The sequence below is a fragment of the Crassostrea angulata genome, chromosome 6 (genome assembly GCF_025612915.1).
Source record: "Crassostrea angulata isolate pt1a10 chromosome 6, ASM2561291v2, whole genome shotgun sequence".
Taxonomy (NCBI): Eukaryota; Metazoa; Mollusca; class Bivalvia; order Ostreida; family Ostreidae; genus Magallana; species Magallana angulata.
In genome coordinates, this window is record NC_069116.1 from 6,616,713 (window position 1) to 6,636,889 (window position 20,177).

Sequence of the window (20,177 nt, forward strand, 5' to 3'; positions counted from 1 at the left end):
GGAAGTGTACTGTTTTGGGTAGCACTGTTTGTCCTGGTGCGAGTAAACCCGGAACACCTGGATCTGCTTACAGTAAAAGGCCGCGTCATTTTAGTTAAATGAATATAGAATGATGTATGTAAAAATCTTCAGAATGTATGTAAACATGGTTATATACTGGCAAAAGTATAAGCATACAGTTGTATATATTCTATTTTCCATACGTTTTACTAAATTTTGCTCATAAATGGTGGATAACGCCTTATAATACAATGAGCTGTGACAATTTTATATTGTAGCTTAACGCAAAGCCATTATAATTTTACTGCACGCTGTGATAAAGCACTGCGAAGTTTGGTTTCTAGGGGTACATGTATGCTTATTCATCAGAGAGACCATTGTATGTCTATACTAATTCAAGTATATCTAATGTTGAAAAAAATCTTTCATTGTATGATTTTAAAGATTATGTTCAAATTGACAAAGGAAATACATGAAACTCGTTTAAACTTAAGAAATGACGTGTGCATTCTATGATTCCGAGTGAACAACACAAGACTACGGTAACAATTTGTGTCATTAATGCACCAAACAGAAAAGCCGGGTACATGGACACAAAATCAATGGCATGCAGTCATGAAAGGGATGGACTGGTCCGAGGGCACTAGCACCAACCATAACATGTCAGAGGTGGTACAGAAACTTTGACCAGAGAACAAAATGGGTTCCAAGAGGGATTGATGCCATTCAGGGTATTGGAGATATAACGGATGAATCTCCAGAAAGGGGAGTTTCGTCGTCCAAAACCAACAAAAAGTTATTAGTACGTACGAATCGAACCCTCTATCAAACAGAAAACCCCTGACACAAGCGGTGAGAGAGATTGAGCCACTGGGGCATAACGTCAACATATAACCAAAATTGAAGGACAATAAGCCATCTCATTGAACTGCTGAACATCACGTCATCTTATTACTAGAACTGAAGAATAGCGTATTACGCAATCCATCAGTTTTAGTATATAATAAGATGGTTATATAATATTTTTACTAAAACTAATGGATTGCTTGTCATCTTATTACCTGCATGTACTAGAACTGATGGATAATGCGTCATCTCCTTACTAGAACTGATTGATAATGCGTCATCTGATTACTATGATTGATAGATAATGCGTCAGCTTACAACTAGAACTAATGGATAAAGCGCTGTCTTATTACTAAAACTAATGGATAACGCGTGAAGTTTACTACTAGAACTAATGAATAGCATGTAATCTTATCACTAAAATTTTTGGGTATAGCGTCAGTTTACTACTATAGAACTGATGTAGCGCATCATTTATTACTAGAACTGATGGATAGAGCGTCTATTTACTACCAGAATTGATGGATATCATGTCATCTCATTACTACAATTGATAGATAATGCGTCATCTTATTACTAGAACTGATGGATAGAGCGTCCTATCACTACTAGAACTGTGAATTTTGCCTCATCTATTACTATAACTGATAGATAGGGTGTTATCTGATTACTAGAACTGATGGTTAGCACATCATCTTATTATAATAAAACTGATGGATAGCGTGTAATATCACTAGTAAAACTGATTGTTAGCGCATCATCTCATTACTTTCTGTTATGGTCCGACTTCTCTAGTACCCGAACTGATGGATATAGGGTGTCATACTATAATAATCTCGCTTGAAAGTATATACTAGTACTTCGGCCGATATAGATAATGGGTCTACAGTAGGGGGTACATTTTTTACAGAGGAATATATATGGGAAAATCATTAGAAATATTCATTTCATAAACCAATTGACAAGAAAAGCTCTAACTTGTATGAAACATCCCTTTGAACTGCTGGACATCATGTCATCTTATTACTAGAACTGAAGGCGTATCACGCAATCCATCAGTTAATTTTGGTATATACAAATGTAACAAGATGATAATATCATCTTGTTACTAAAAACTGATGGATTGCTTGTCATCTTATTACCTGTATGTACTAAAACTGATATACAATGCGTCATCTGATTACTTTTATTGATAGATAGGGCGTCATTTTAGAACTATGGATAGAGCGCCATCCTATTATTAAAATTCATGGATAGAGCGTGTTATCAGTATAGAACTGATGGATAGAGCGTCTTATTGCTACTAGAATTGAAGAATAGCACCTCGTCTTATTACTAGAACTGATGGATAGAGCGTCAATTTACTACTAGACCTGATGAGTAGCTCCTCATCTTTTTACTAGAACTGATATATAACATATGACATCAATTACAAGAACTGATAGATAGAACGTCAATGTACTACTAGAACTGATAGATAGGGTGTTATCTGATTACTAGAACGGATGGTAACATGTTAATTATCTTAATATTAAAACTAATAGAGTGCTATATTATTACCAAAACGTATGGAAAACGTGTTATATCACTACTAGAACTGATTGTTAGCGCATCATCTCATTACTTTCTGTTATGGTCCGACTTCTCCAGCACCCAAACTGATGGATAAAGGGTGTCGTACTTTTATTATCGCAATTATTCTCGCTTGAAAGTATATACTTTAGCCGATATAGACAATGGGTCCAGAGTAAGGGTTCCATTTTTTACATAGGAATATATAGAGAAAAATATTTATTTCATAAACCAATCGACAAGAAAAGCTCTAACTTGTATAATAGCATCCTCAGGTAGTGTATATTCAAATTTGTTCAAATCATCATCCCCGGGGGTAGGTAAGGGCCGCAATGGAAGGGGTCAAATTTTTATAAAGAAAAATATAGCAAACAAATCTTTAAAATTCTTATTCTCAAAAACTTAAACAACAAAATGACCCCAATGTTTAACTTAAGAATACGTTGAGAAAAATTTGGAAGTCTTTGAAAATCAAGATATATACTTTACTCGAAGTTGTCTAGATATTTTGTATTTGATACTTTAATTCCTAAAGCTTTTGTTGGCTATTCCTGCAGGGGTGAGCCATGTGGCCCCTGGGACTGTTATTACTAGAACTGATGAAACGGCGCTATCTGATTACTAGAACTAATTGATAGGGCGTCATCTTATTGCTAGTACTAGACGTGAACTGATATGGATAACGCGTCATTTCATTACCAGTACTAAATGAATATAGTGTATTATCTTACTACTAGAACTAAAGGATAGCGAGTCATTACTAGATCTGATGAATAGGGTGTCATCGTGAAACTAAAATTGATAGAAAATGCGTCATCTTATTATTAAAACTGATAGATAGCGTATGTCATCTTATTACTCGAACTGTTGGAAAAAGTATCATCTTACTACTAGAACTGATGGAAAACAAATCATCTTATTATTAGAACTGTTGGATAATGCGTCATCCTTTGACAAGAACTGATGAATAGCGCATCATATACTTTTAGAACTAGAGAGTTTTTTGCTAGTATGAGAACTGAAGAATAGTGTGTCATCTTATTACTAGAACTGATGGATAGGGTATCAACTTATCACTAGAACTACATGATGCATTGAACCGGGTGTTTGTGTGACGTCAATAATATAACTTTTTTTAGCTCACCGAGACGAAGTCGGGGGGAGCTTATGCTAGACCATCGGCGTCGGCGTCCGGACCTGGTTAAATTTTTTGTTGCAGGTCCTGTATCTTATACTACTTGTCCTATCTTCACCAAACTTGCATGGATGATGCATCTGGACCTACTTATGAAATACTTGGATGCTGAATCTGAGCCATGAGTTTAAGATGCTGGAGGAGGTTATGGTTTTTAGAGCTGGTTAAAGTTTTTAGTGCAGGTGCCCTTTGATAGCAATTTCTAAGTTACTACTGGTCCTAACTTCACCAAATTTGCATGGATGGTGCGTCTTATAATACTTATGCACTTGACAGGCTTGAATGCTGAATCTGACCCATAGGTTTTGGATGCTGGAGGAGGTAAAGGTTTTAAGAGCTGGTTAAAGTTTTTGGAGCAGGTGCCCTCTGCTGATTATATCTTAGTTAATACTGGTCCTAACTTCACCAAAGTTGCATGGATGATGCGTTGTATGATACTGATGCACAAGTCAGGCTTGAATGCTGAATCTGACCCATAGGTTTAGGATGCTGGATGAAGTTTAGTTTTTTTTTGAACAGGTCACATGTTTAATTCATAATAGTACTATTTCAAACTTGCATATGTGATTTAAATATAATATAAATGAATGGCAGAGGTAACTTCAGATGCAGAGCCTGATCTCCATTATCAAGGATGCTAAAAAAAATATCCTTCCTCATTCAATCGTACTTGATAGATGTGTTCGTTGTTAAATGATATAACATGATTCCTATTACATGCATAATTATATTCTTTGATATGATACACTATTGTTTTATATGATACAATATGATATGTATTATATTGTAAAAAGTTGCATGATACGATTTGATATTGTATATGTTATAGTATTATGATATTGTTATGTATAGCATTGTACATTATTATACAATATTGTATAATATGATATTGTACTATATATTATTTAATCAAATGATATTGTTTCATATTATATTGCATATGTGATGAAGTACAATAATGTATAACACGATACAATGTCATAATATATGTTACAATATCATATTGCATCATTATTTATTACAGTATTATATTTTATTAAATGATATGTGTATATATTGTATAATAGGATGCAATATCATATTTTATATTATTGTATTGATAAACATCGTATCTTATAATATTGTATGAAATGAACATATGATTATCATACAAGAAGATAGGTGGATAAGGCGTGTAAAATGCCCATACGCGGTCGGACAGGCTACTGAAAAATTAAAGTATTAATAAATCTGATGGTTTTTTTTAAATCATTGAAAACAATATATATTTAACGAATCATTGATTTTTAACCTATAGGTATGTTCAATACTTGGAATATGTTGACTCAAACAGGCGTGTACGTATCAAAACCTGCAAATACTGTCATTTTTAGCTCACCTGAACCGAAGGTTCAAGTGAGCTTTTCTGATCACCCGTTGTCCGTCGTCCGTCTGTCCGTCCGTCCGTCCGTCTGTCCGTCCGTCTGTAAACTTTTCACATTTTCAACTTCTTCTCAAAAACCACTGGGCCAAATTTAACCAAATTTGGTACAAAGCATCCTTATGGAAAGGGGGTTATAAATTGTTAAAATAAAGGGCACAGCCCTTTTCAAAAGGGAGATAATTGCGAAACAGTAAGTTTAGGGTGCATGTCTTTAAAAATCTTCTTCTCAAGAACCACGGCACCAGAAATGCCAATATTTACACAAAAGCTTGTATATATAGTGAAGATTCTAAATTGTAAAAATCGTGACCCTCGGACCAAAACTCGGGCCCCAGGCGGGGTTCAAAGTTTAACATAGAAATACATAGGAAAATGTTTAAAAAATCTTCTTGTCAAGAACCACTGCACCAGAAATGCCAATATTTACACAAAAGCTTTTATATATAGTGAAGATTCTAAATTGTAAAAATGGTGACCCTCGGACCAAAACTGGGGCCCCAGACGGGGTTCAAAGTTTAACATAGAACAACATATGGAAAATGTTTAAAAAATGTTCTTCTCAAGAACCACTGCACCAGAAATGCCAATATTTACAAAAAAACTTGTATATATAGTGAAGATTCTAAATTGTAAAAATCGTGATCCTCGGACCAAAACTGGGGCCCCAGGCGGAGTTCAAAGTTTAACATAGAAATACATAGGAAAATTTTTTAAAAATCTTCTTCTCAAGAACCACTGCACCAGAAATGCCAATATTTACACAAAAGCTTGTATACATAGTGAAGATTCTAAATTGTAAAAATCGTGACCCTCGGACCAAAACTGGGGCCCCAGGCGGGGTTCAAAGTTTAACATAGATATACATAGGAAAATGTTTAAAAATCTTCTTCTCAAGAACCACTGCACCAGAAATGCCAATATTTACACAAAAGCTTGTATATATAGTGAAGATTCTAAATTGTAAAAATCGTGCCCCTCGGACCAAGACTGGGGCCCCAGGCGGGGTTCAAAGTTTAACATAGAAATACCTTAGGAAAATGTTTAAAAAATCTTCTTGTCAAGAACCACTGCACCAGAAATGCCAATATTTACACAAAAGCTTGTATAATGAAGATTCTAAATTGTAGAAATCGTGACCCTCGGACCAAGACTGGGGCCCCAGGCGGGGTTCAAAGTTTAACATAGAACTACATATGAAAAATGTTTAAAAATTTTCTTCTCAAGAACCACTTCACCAAAAATGCCAATACATACACAAAAGGTTGTATACATAGTGAAGATTGTAAAAATCGTGACCCCCGAACAAAAAGTGGGGCCCCAGTAGGGGTTTAGATTTTAACATATGTAGGAAAATGTTTTAAAATTTTCTTCTCAAGAACTATAGTGCAACTGTTTGGGATATTACTATGCATACATGTACATCCTTAAATAATGTAGATTCAAAAAATTGCAACTCCCGGACAATTGATGGGCACCAAGAGGGGTTCAAAATTTAAACATTTTAAAAAACATAAAGGAAAAGTTTAAAAATTTTCTTCTCAAGAACTACAATGTTTTAGTTTGTGGAATTTCTATGCATGCATCCTTCGCTTATGTAGATTCCTAATTGGTAAAATCGTGACCCCCGGACCAATACTGGGGCCCCAAGATGAGGTCAAAATTTATTAAAGAAATATAAAGGTAACATGTTGAAAAATCTTCTTCTCGAGAACTACAATGCTTCAATTTGTGAGATTACTATCATGCATACAACCTTGGATAATGAAGGTTCGACAGTTTTAAAATAGTGACCCCTGGACTAATACTAGAGACCCAAGATGGGTTTAAAGTTAAATGTAGAAGTACCGGTATATATGGAAAATGTTTAAAAATCTTCTTTTCGAGAACTACAATGCATCAATTTGTCAGATAACTACGTCAGCACCCTCAAATAGTGTAGATTCGAAATTATAAAAGCCGTGATCTCCATCTAATACTGGGGCCCCAAGAGGTGTTCAAAGTTTAGCATAGAAATATAGAGGGAAATTGTTGAAAAATCTTTTTCTAGGGAACTATAATGCTTCAGCTTGTGAGATAACTAGGCAAGCATCCTTAAATAATGTAGATTCCAAACAATTAAAACTTTAGCACTGGACTAATACTGTGGCCCCAAGAGGGGTTCAAAGTTTAACATAGAAAGATATATTGAAAATGTTTTTAAAAAGTTTTTCTCGAGAACTATAATGCTACAGTTTGTGAGATTACTATGCAAGGATCCTCAAATTGTGTAAACTCTAATGTAGTGGAACCAAGAGTTATCTTTCTTGTGTTCTGTACAGTCTGAGAGTTATTCCTCTTGAAGTGGAACTCTGCTATGTTCAGTTTTTCAGGTTGTGTACGTGCGGTCCCACCGCAGTGCTTCACATTTTCATTCCTATGTTACTATTTATGTTGTTCAAGCCAACCATAAACCTCGGACCATAACTGGGTCCCCAGAAAGGGGTTCAATGTTTAAAATAGAAAAAGCATATGCTACGAAATGTAATGTTACAAGGAACTGCTGTTCAGGTGAGCGATGTGGCCCATGGGCCTCTTGTTTAGAACTTCAGGGCATTTTCTTTTATAGAGTGGGTCTGTGCTCCATATTTTTCTCATAGTCTAATTAAGGTCTATTGGAAAACAAACCGATTTCAATCAACAAAAACGTGGAGAGATGACCCACTATACATTAAAAATATCATTTTGTATCCCAACAATTGAACGTTTTGAAAAAATAATACAAGTCCGGTAGTTCGTGGCGTTCGTTCGTCGTCACACATAATATTTAAAAAGCCTACTATGTTGTGTCTGTAATGGCTCAGTAATTAGAGCACCTGCCATAAGCCAACCTTATATATCTAGGGTTTTTATTTTACGGGTTCGATACCACCAAAATTTCCGACAATATTTTTTTTCTTATTTTTTGTTAAATGTATTTAAAAACTGTCTATAGTTAGAAATTTTGCTTTTGCAAAGTTTTATTATATTTGAATAGATTTAATTGGGGAAAAATAAATTCAAAATTGTATTTCACTACTAAACCGAATGGGCATTTGCGCCATCTTATTCCCCCATCTTCTTTTTATCATATGAAAAATGAATTTGTGTCAAAACAGTTTCCAAGAATATCCAAGATCATAAAATATGATTTTCATATAATGTGATAAAGGTGGTACCTCATAAAGTTGATGCGTCGTCTCGGTGAGCTTTGTAATCTGTGATTACCTAGGATGGTCGAGATTGGAGTTGAAAATTATTTTTATTTTTAATGCATCATTGGAGGTATTATTGTCAGTACACAATTGAAAGTCAGTGTCAAGTTATATGATGAATATAACTTACAATTCTTTGTTATGTAAACAAGGCTCATGCCATGTTTTCATTTACCTTTGTCAAAATGCAAGCTAACAATGTTTCTAGCAGATTTTTCCCTACCTACTTGTTATGACACAAATAATCAGTGTTTGTCATATTGGAATTTGCATGAAACTTTGTTATTGTCTATCAGGTATTCAATATGATATCAAAAACATGACCTGAGCTTTTATTACATAATAAAGAGTTGTGAGCTCTGTATACTGTATCTCACTTGTAACTCGAAATGGCTAAATAGTCCAATCCACACTTTGCAAAAGTTGTTCCCCTTTGCGGGGTCAACCCAAAGGTCAAAAGGGAAAAACAACTTTTCCCTTCTTTATGCAACCAAATATTTGGGTGCCCTGTGAAGAAATCTCTCGGAATTTTATTTATTCCTTCGATGTATGGGTTGCCCCAACTTGAGGCAATCCAAATTCACAGCGGAAACGGATTTCTAATGTCAAATGACGAAGTTACAACCCTCTAAACTACAAAGGCTACTGTGAGAAATATATGGGTTTTTCCCCAAAGAATGCGGCCAAGGGACATACGTTTTGTAAAGTGTGGATTCGTCTATTGATTTCAAGTGATCGGATACATCAGTTTCTTGCATGTGCTTTTTGAGGTAAATGCAACACTTTTAAAACCTGCAAAATTGGTTGACACTGTATTCTAACACTTTACCAGAATTTACTTTTCTGACTTCTGAGGTGACTTTGATGATTCAGGTACAGAAGGGGGTAATATACAACATGCCCAATGAGCTTTGCGAATATTATACTTCTAAGGTAGCTCAAAAAGTAAATAGATTAATAGGTGTATAGGAAGGACAAAAAATGACAGACAACTCTGCTAAAAGCCGACAACAAAAAATAACAAATATCTACCATCAAAGAGACAACAGTTTTTTATTTGTTGTTGTCATTGTGTTACATAACATCAGGTGTTGTTTGTAGCATTCCTTTAAGGATGGGTACACTCTGGCCCAAAAGTAATTAAAACATCAATTCGTTTAACTCTGTCACTATCACAGACATTCCTTAATGTCCATGCAGGTATTTCCCCCATTTCAGTTCCTCATCGGGGGTCATCTCCAGGTATCCCTCTGATCCTGCGTTAGTGATTGGGCACCAGAAAAGTGTTTTCTGTGATCCTTCCTTCCAGGGGAAAGCCTTAAAGCATAGTAATGTTTTCATAAAAATCATAATAAACAATAACATCACTGATATAATGAGTTTGATAAACCAACAAAACCCTCTCCCATGAAACAATCGTAACTAAAACACCACCACTAACTACCAGTAGTTAGGGAAAGGTTTAAAAATATGGATGCAAAACTTTCAATTCCTATGCAATCTAGAGAACTGATGAAAGAAAATTCCTCATTTTTAACACTGGTATTTAAATGCATAAAAGGTTAAGCTCTTGAAATTATTAATTAAATACTCATTTAAGAGAAAATAAACAGGTAGGCAAAAAGTTGCATTTTTAAATTCTTTTATCTTGTTTTATCAAAGGAAATTTCTATAATTTGGATTGCAGAGTAAGACAAACAGTTAATAACAACTTGTTAAAACCAATCAATCATATCAAATACACAAAATTGTGACGCTGTCATTTATTTTATTTATATCTACCATGAATACCACAGAAAGCAGATCTAATCATGGTAATACATGTATAAACTTTTATCTCATACAACGATGAGCAAACATTTGTGAGATAATATTAGTTATCAAGGTTCAATCAAGGGTGTACCGGGATTTGCTGAACAAAAAAGTGGGGTGGGGTGAGGGGGAAAGCCATCCCTTTTCTTTGATAAGATCGTACCTTTTTCCTGATTCTGAGATGTTGGTATGGTATAAATTCTGGACGTTTTCCATGGTTTTCATCCATCATTTGATAAACACGGGTCACTGCACAAACTCCAATCATCCACAAGGTGATGGCCCACCATCTTTTTATTTCTGAAACACAAGTCATCTATTGCCTATCATGTCTACATAATGAACAATTTCCAACATACCAATATCATTATTTTACATATCAAAAGCAACATATTATCCCTTAATGCATAGTTGGATTGGGGATAAAATATAGCTTTCTGTGATTGTGTTGATCATCATGTTGATGTGCTTAGTGTGTTGAAGTGACAAGCTTCTAAACAAAATTAAAAGAAACCTTATCACCTTGAATCATGAATTAAACTTTGCATTCAGAATGCCATGTAAATCTGCAAATTCCTATAGTATATGCAAAAGGAATGAAATTTGAGTATTTATACTTAACAGTAGAATTTCTACTGTTAAGTATAAATACTCAAATTTCATTCCTTTTGCATTAAAAACTTATAGATTTACAAGGCTGTCACATTTACCTACTTATACTGCACATTCTTTGCAAGTCAAGAGTTTCCAATCGTTACACTACTGGCGTGCGACCAGTTTTCGCCGAGTACCATTTCTCGCCAGTACATTGTGACGTCATTTTTCGTATCTAATTTTATGTGTTGATAAAATGGTGTCACAATGTACTGGCAAGAAATGGTACTCGGCGAGAGATGGTTGCACGCCAGTACTCTACAACAGTTGTAGTCAAAACAGTATTCTACTGTACAACAGTTGTAGTCCAAATGTTTCTCTACAACAGTTGAAGTCTACAACTGTTTAAGATTGAGATGTGCAGAAATGGAATTAAAATGACTTTAAATACTAATTCGTAGAGATATATGTAGATACCAGGAATTGTTAAAACAACATTATGGAGTTCATAGTGTGGAATCTGGTGTTTAAATTTCGGTTGGATAGCAAATTAAAGAAAATTTAGAAAACTCGTTGCCATCTTGTTTTTCATTTATTTACAACAAACTGATAAAACTGCCGACTCTTGTGGCTCAAACTACCCAACGGTGGGCTGTTCCCAACGTGTTTCGTCTAATATCATGACAAGAAAATAAGCACGAGTACCGCATTAAACTAAAACAAATAATAAAAGAAAAAGATATTGTCAATCAGGTTTTCACAATATACTCTGAGAGAAAACAATAAGTTAAATCCTTTATTTCGCCAATTTGAGAGTATAAAATGTGGAAAGGCATTGACATGACCTTGGAAAAAGTAGAAAAAATAACATTTAAGTAAATCTTGATATTCCATACCGGCTTCAGGGTGTCCGCTAACTTTGGCTGGGAGAGAATCCTTATAACTAGCGTCGACTGAAGTTGCCAAGCGCCTCGTTAGAGGTGACTTGAGGAATCGTAACTTTCCAAGGAAAGACGCCATCTTTCTTTCCTAACGACCTTGTCACACCAGAGGAGTACCGAGTGGACCTGTACACCGATCCCGATATAAAATACAAAAAAAAATAAGGATTGTTTATTGTGGAAGCAAATTGAGACAGGACCTATAAGGCCCCAATGAGTCCAGGGGCAAAGCCCTGACAAGGGCACAGGGGGGCAAAGCCCCCGTAAGATGGCGAGTTTTCAGCATTTCAGACATTTAATTTTTAGTATCTAGAAAAAGGAGTTTCTTCAAAATAACCCGTTTTTAATGTGTTAAATGCTTACTTCATTATCTAGATCATAAAATTATCAATAAAAAAGAAAAGGTAGTGCCTGATTTATGACGAGATTATTTTATATTCTAGATATAATTTTTGTGTACGAAAATACTCTCATAATTATCATTACAAATCAAGCTTTAAAGTTTTTTTGTTTATTAAAAAAGAAAGACAAGGCGTCTTTGCCTTTTCTCAGCATAATTATTCTGAAATAACAGCTCCTACACATTGACTAATCAGCGGAATAATAAAACTCCGGAATTATTTATATGGTTTAGTTTAATTTTCATTCGCAAAACAAAGTTTTAATTTGTTTTTTGTGTGAAAATGATGTGGAAGCCATTGTAAACTTGCTTACGCCTATAGCTACGCACCTGACTGCATTAGCTACTTTATTTTGATGGTCACGTGAAAAGACCTTCAAAGCGACCAACAAAATAAATGACCTAGTGGAAGCTTTGATCAGACTGACGACTATTAAAAATAGAGCGATGTTGGGAATGTTTATTTGATGGTCTGCCTATCATCATATTAAAAAATAACTTGAAAAGTAATTAATTTTTCAAACAGTAACTGCCATTTATCGTTGCCGATTTAAACGTGTAAAGACTGTGACCGCTAGGACGACCGTAGTTTTTTTGTATAAGTAGAAACAGTACAGTTTGATTTTGTAAAAGAGATAACAAAACTCATTTTAAACGTACAAAGTTGGATCCGCCTACTTCAATGGGGGGGGGGGGGGTGGGTCCGAGGGATATTTAATTTGGCCAGGGGAGGGGGTCCAATGCATATTAATTAATTTTGGTAAATTTACCGTATAAATTTAAGAACTTTGATAGTTGTTTGTATGTTGTATATACTCAAGTTGGAATAGTTTGGTTGTATTTAGTACATAATTAAGGTGGCTCAGTACACATTGAAATATGTTCTCAAATCAGCAGAAATTAACTTGATTATGAGAAATATCATAATGGATAAGAAGTATTTAAGTCAAATGAGCAAAAGATGTGCAATTTTGGATGAAAAATTACATTTTCAAAATTTGAATTCAGTTAACATGAACAAAAGCTCCAGGCGGATTAGAACTCGTGATCTGCGGTTCAGAAGCCCAATACTTTAGCCACTAAGATACGACAATATACAATCCACTCGAACGATATAAACAGTTTAACGAAACATTTAAATCGTTGATTGTATGTATATACACAAGTTGTAATAGTTTATAAATTTACAGGTAATTGATATTTACAGGGTCCCGTCACCCGTAATGGGCTCTCATATGTACATGTGTATGTATATTATAGATGACCTTTATCTTATCTAATATTAAAAATAGGTATGATAGAATATAAGAGCAAAGTTTCACTTTGATACATATATGCATGTAAATATACCTTCCGCTTATGAACAGCTTGTTGATGATAATATATAAGTTATATTTCTATACAATATTCAGCAGCTTGTACGTGCCGCGTGTAGTCCGGCTGATTGTTAAAAAAAAATTGCTCACTTAATGAAGAAAGCACCAAATTTGGCATGTTGGTATGTTTAGGTGTACTGAGCAATATAAGCTATGGACCCACTCTCAAAAATCAATATGGCCGCCATTTTCAAGATGGCCGCCATATAGCTTATCATTTTAAAAACTTTTTTCAATAAAATCTCTATTTTTGATCCTAGAAGTTCGAAATTTTACACAGTTGATATTAAGTGGATGCTTTGGAAGTTCTAATATTCAAAATGATGATATTTCAATATGGCCGCCAAATTCAAAATGGCCGCCATGTACAGGCACGTAGCATCGTTTTTGAAAGTGGGGGGGGGGGGGCCAGACTCATCAAAAAAAAAAGAAAAAAAAAAAGGAAATTTAAAGTTTCCAAAAATCTTCAATATCCTAATCCGGGGGGGGGGGGGGGGGGGGGCTAGCGTAGTATATATCTTCAATTTCACTACTCATTTCCTTATTTTCATATCAATTTATTACGTACTGCCAAAAAAGTGGGGGGGGGGGGGGCCAACTCCATTATAATTCTATTTTTTATATGTAAATTTACCAAAAAAATGTGGCTGCGAGAAAAAGTGGGGGGGGGGGGGCAGCCCCCCCCCCCCTGGCCCCCCCTGATGCTACGTGCCTGATGTAAAATATCTTTTACATCGCTGTTTGTTTCAAACAATACTACTTTTGATGATGGTTTAAAATACAACAGAATTTATCAATTGTATTAATTAATGATTGAATTTGATAATTTGATCTTTCAATATGGTTGCCATATTATCTCTGACTGGTTTTATATAAAAGTTTTCAAATGAGTTCATTGATGACTGTATGAGATTAAAATGTTTTACATAAATGAATTTATTTCACTTGAATATAAAAATGATAAAATGGAATCAAATATCAGTTAATTAGGACGAATCTGCATTTACATGTAACAATGACATACAGTGGTTTTCATACTTGGATCATGATGCAGACGACAAAATGGATACACAAAGAAGGTAAGTGTTTATGTTTTGATAATTTATTTATAATTTTCTGAATAGGTGATGTACATTTACACTTAAACAAGTATAATATCACATAAAAAACACTTACATAAACATAAACAGTTAAAGAACAAATGTTAAATAGATAACAAATGTTCCATCCCCTAAAAAAGTATGAAACACCATTTCGGTAACAGTTATAGAATTTTTTTGAAGTAGCTAAATATGGTAGGCTATTCATCTAAGATGCGTGTAAGTTTTGAAATATTGTCATCTTATTTCAGTCAATTTGACCAAAACAATCGAGTTTATATAACCTTTATAATATATTGTAGATCTTGCTTGGCAAGTGATTGAGGAAATGAAGTAAAGTTATCTTTTGATAAGAAATGTCCAAACACATTAAAATCGTAAATCCAGACATTGAGTCTTCATCGTCAAATTTAACAATAATATTTGAATGGGAAAAATGTATTTTATGCCAAGAGAGCACATCTGAAGTTCTGCAATGTCCAGCAAATATAAGGAGATCTGATATTGAAGTTGGTGCTGGATATAGATCTCTGGAAACAGTGCTCCTTCGATGTCAAAGTATAAATTGGTTTCCAACGACAATTAGACTTGACCAATTGAATGATGCAAATGGTATTGCATCCAAGTTACAGTTGATGAAAGCCAAGTGGCACAAAACATGTAGGAACAAATACACAGACATGAAATTAAAACGACATGAACATTCGAAAAGAAAAGTTGAATCAGACATTTCTGAAACATCAAGAAAGATAACTCGCCAAAGTCCTGGTTGCTCGACATCGACAATGACTCAAGATTGTTTTCTCTGTGGTGGAACATCAGGAGAGCTTCACAAAGTTTCTACCTTCAGTATAGACAGTAATATCAGGAAATATGCATTGCAAGTGCAGGATACTGTATTGTTGGCGAAACTTAGCGCAGGGGATATGATATCTCAAGAAGCTATGTATCACAAAAACTGCTACTTAAATCTTTTTAACAAAGCAAGACCACAAAAGATTGTAGATGAGAATGGCGAAAATCAAATCCATGGAATAGTTTTGGCTGAACTTGTATCATATGTAGAGGATTCACGAATGAACAAAGGTGTAGCTGCTGTATTTGGGCTGGCAGATCTCATGGCAATATACAGTAATCGTTTAGAGCAATTTGGTCTCGACATGAATAAAAGACCCAACTCAACACATGTAAAAGACAGAGTCCTAGCAGCAATACCAGATTTACAAGCCCACAAACAAGGACGGGATGTTTTACTCATGCAAAATGAAGATGTTGGGAATGCTATTCGACAGGCAATTACAAATCACTATGATGACGATGCTTTAATTCTTGCAAAAGCTGCAAAAATTGTTCGGAAGGAAATGATGCAAACAAAGTATTCCTTCAAAGGGTTCTTTGAAACTGATTGTCAAAAGAATTCTGTTCCACAATCTTTAAAAACACTTGTAGGCATGATTTTAGGTAGGCCAAGTATTGAGATGCAGTCCTCAAATTTTATTGAAGCTCAGTGTACTCTAACGATTGCACAATTGATCCAATTTAATTCATCTGCATTCGCAGGAGAAAAGATTCTGCAATTTATTCATCACATGCAACTGACCGAGAGCCTCCATTGCCAACATATTTAGGCTTGCTAATACATGCTGAAACAAGAAAAAGAGGGCTTGTTGAAAAGCTGTATGATTTAGGCTTATCCATTTCTTATGACAGAATAATGCAATTATCAGCATCACTGGGAAATTCCATCTGCGAATCTTTCAATATTGAAAATGTAGTTTGTCCTGCTAAGCTTAGAAAAAATCTTTTTACAACTGCTGCAATTGACAATATAGACCACAATCCTAGTTCGACAACTGCACAAGGCTCTTTACACGGCACAGCAATTTCAGTATTCCAACATCCAGAAAATGAGGGGGATGGCATCGAGCGCTTGATCCCACCAATAGAGGCATCTTTTGCTAGACATGAAAAACTAAAGCCACTGCCAGAATTTTACACTGTAGTCCCACCAGTTGTGCTTCCAAGGGAAAGATCAGAGATTTCTCCAATTAGAGGTTCCCTACTAGTCACTGATGATATACATGTAACATTTCCGAATGCATTGAATGAGGAATACAGGTACAGCTATCATATAGTTTGAAATTTCCTGTTACAGTCAAACACTTATATGTGTTCCTAAGTAACAAGTACTAACATTTAATATACATATATATGCACATCTATATATTAATATTTTAGATGGCTTGAACATGTCCATGAAAATATTGCAGCTGACAATAGTGAATGCATGGAATATTCTTGGTAAGCTTTTCATGCAAAAAGACTACAAGATAATCCAGAGACAGTAATAGACATTAGCTCATTGTTACCTTTATTCCAAGAAGAGGCAAAGTCAGTTGCAATGATTCGACATGCTTTAGATATTATTAAGAAAATTGTCAACTTTCTTAACCCAGGACAGACACCTGTTATCACATGTGACCAACCCCTCTTTGCATTAGCAAAGCTGATTCAATGGACCTGGCCAGAAAGATTTTCAAAGAAACATGTTGTCATCCTATTTGGTGGTCTTCACATTGAAATTGCTGCTTTTAGAACGATTGGTGATTGGCTAGAAAACAGTGGCTGGACCAGTGTACTATGTCAAGCCGACATAGCAAGTTCAGGCACCGCTGATTCATTCCTTAAAGCATCCCACGTGAAACGGACAAGACACGCACATGAGGTGACTGCTTGTTCTTTATACATTTTGATGAAGCGTTCTTACGATAGATATATAACAGAACAGGGTGAAATTGATCAGCTTGTATTTGAAGAATGGCGAGAACAAAGAGAAATTGAAAGTCCCCTTTTCAACTTCTGGTCTTTAACACTGAAGTTTGAAATTGCAATATTAGTTTTCATCAGATCACTGAGAGAGGGTAATTTTCAACTGTATAAAGAATCAATTTCACTTCTTATCCCTTGGTTCTTTGCGAACTATGACGTGACATGGTTATGTTACATGATGATGCACCAGAAGTGGAAAAAGTGTTTCAAAATGGTAAATTTGTTGCTAAGAAATCTCATAATAGATTTTCATCAATAGCATTAGATCAGGCACATGAGCAGAACAATAAGTTAGTGAAAGGAGATGGTGGAGCAATTGGCCTTACAGAAAATATGGCTCAGCTTCAAAGGTGGATGGTATCGGGTCCAGAAGTAGCCAGAGTAATAAATGAATTCGAATCTGCTCAAGAACAAATAAAGAAAGATCAAAGCAAAGGACCAGATATACGACACCACGAACAGGTCAGGAGTCAGCAAAACACATTCGCAAAGCATGTAAACGCTTTCTGTTCAGTTGTAGAAGATATGGGAAATCCTTTTATGGAACAAAGCGAGGATTTACTTATATTGGATACACATGATATTGTTGACAAAAAGGTAGCTGAAACAGTTAGAAACATAGAGATTATTGGAAAACAGCAATTCCACCAGTTTGTAAAAGAACGTTTAGAGAGTAACTCAAAATCTATTTACGAACCAATTAAACAAAACAAGCTCCTTTTATTTAGCCGTCAACAACCAAAAACAGTATCCAAGGAGAAACAGCAAATAGTATCATTGAAACAGAACTGTTCTCTTTTTTCACAGTTATATGTTTCGTGTCAAGTTCGAAATGGCGATCTTGTAGAATTTTTCAAACATGAAAACCAAGCTTATCCTCCATCCCTTTCACAATTTGGTGATTTACGCCATGGATCGAAATCTGACCTTCTTGTTCAATTGGAGAAAACTACCGAATCAAGCAATGAGGCACCTTCAGTTGATGCTTTAGTTTTAGATGGGGCTGCCCTTGTTAATATGCTTAAACCAAGGGGGAGTAAAACGTTTGAGGATTACTTCAGAGATATTTTTAAACCATATATTCAGATTCAGCTGCACTCTGTCAGGAGAATTGATATCATCTGGGATGAATATTTTACAGACAGCTTAAAATCATCGGAAAGAACTAGAAGAGGCAAGGGGACAAGAAGGAGGGTTTTATCAGACTCTAACGTTCCGGGAAATAGGGAAAGTTTCTTAAGAGTAGACGAGAACAAGGAATTGTTTGTTTACCTATCAAAACAACTGGTATCAGACCAAAGTTGGGATGCTGATAAACAGCTCATTACTACTATAGGCAGCTCTGTCATGTGCTTAAAGACAAAGGACACCAGTCAAATAGAACCTTGCACACATGAAGAGGCAGATACACGAATGATGCTTCATGTTAAGGATGCAGTTGCAGAAGGGCACGAGTGTGTCATGATTCGGACGGTTGATACCGATGTTGTGGTTATAGCCATATTTTGTTTTAAGAAAATTGAACAGATAAAAGAATTGTGGATTGCCTTCGGAGTTGGAAAAAATTTTAGGTACCTGTCAGTCCACAATATTGCCATTGCTCTTGGACCCAAGAAGTCACATGGCCTTTTATTTTTCCATGCATTCACGGGCTGTGATCAGGTATCATCATTTGGAAACAAGGGTAAAATAAGAGCATGGGATACATGGACAAGCTATAGACCAGTAATGGAAACCTTTGACAGTTTAAGCGATAAGAGTCTGTCGCCAACAGCCGTTGTGGATCACATGGAAGAAATACAACGTTTTGTTGTGCTCATGTACGATAAAGCAAGTGAGTATGTAACAGTCAATGGCGCAAGAATGGACCTATTTGCTAGAAAAGGAAGGGCAATTGATAACATTCCTCCAACAGAAGCAGCACTGCTTCAACACACAAAGCGAGCCTGTTATATGGCTAGCCAGGTCTGGGACAGATGTCTTGAACCTACCTCTACAACAGTAGATCCAGGAACATGGGGCTGGAAAAGGAATGAAACAAATATGTGGATTCCATTTTGGACAGTACTACCTGAAGCATCAGCATCATGCAATGAGCTAATTAAATGTGGATGCAAGCCTCAGATTGGATGTAGAGGGAGATGCCGATGTGTTAAAGCTAATTTGACCTGCACTGCTCTTTGTAAATGTGGCGGAGAATGTGACAGAGACTAATTTTTGAACATTCTCAACATTAAAACTTTCTTAAAATATCTTTAGCATTTGTGTCTCTTTTATCTAAAAAAAAAAAAAAGACCGGGTAATTTTCATTTTTAATAAAATAATTATTTAATCAAAAAAAGGGTTACTATTTTGGGCAAAATTTTGGCAAAACTATCATAAAAAGCATCACGTTTTAATTAACTTTATTTAATCTGCAATTACATGGTTAACATGGAAATGGTTAACCTTCCTTAATGATTAAACATCATTAGTTATTTTTAAAATGTTGCTCCTTTGTCAAAACAAACTTTTTAATAAAGGAAAATTGAAAAATTTTATCAGTTTTCCGCCATCTTGAAAATGGCGGCCATATTGGATTTTGAAAAGTGGGTCCATAGCTGAAATTGAAGCTTATACATAACAAAACTTGTGTAGAAAGTTTCATGCTTTCTTCATCAAGTGAGCAATTTTGCTAAAATTTTGCACCAATCAGCTGGACTATATATAATAGATGAAAATCAATGGTACAGGCATGATGAACGGATAACAGATATAATTTAACCAAGAGAGCTAACTCTCTCAAATATAGTATCTAATAGTTTACAAATATTGGTAAGTTGCTTTATGTTTGTGACATTAAACAGTTTTTCAAATTTT

At 35.1% G+C, this 20,177-nt stretch overlaps 1 protein-coding gene across 1 annotated transcript; it reads right to left on the reverse strand.

Annotated features, from left to right (window-relative positions):
• Nucleotides 1-9,300: 9,300 nt before the first annotated feature.
• LOC128190263 (cytochrome c oxidase subunit 6A, mitochondrial-like) lies at nucleotides 9,301-11,731 on the reverse strand. The gene is made up of 3 exons (XM_052862252.1): nucleotides 11,569-11,731; nucleotides 10,242-10,378; nucleotides 9,301-9,583 (listed from the first exon to the last, which is right to left on the reverse strand). The coding sequence occupies exons 1-3, from the start codon at nucleotides 11,690-11,692 to the stop codon at nucleotides 9,452-9,454; spliced, it is 393 nt and encodes a 130-aa protein (XP_052718212.1). The 5' UTR covers nucleotides 11,693-11,731; the 3' UTR covers nucleotides 9,301-9,451.
• Nucleotides 11,732-20,177: the final 8,446 nt, after the last annotated feature.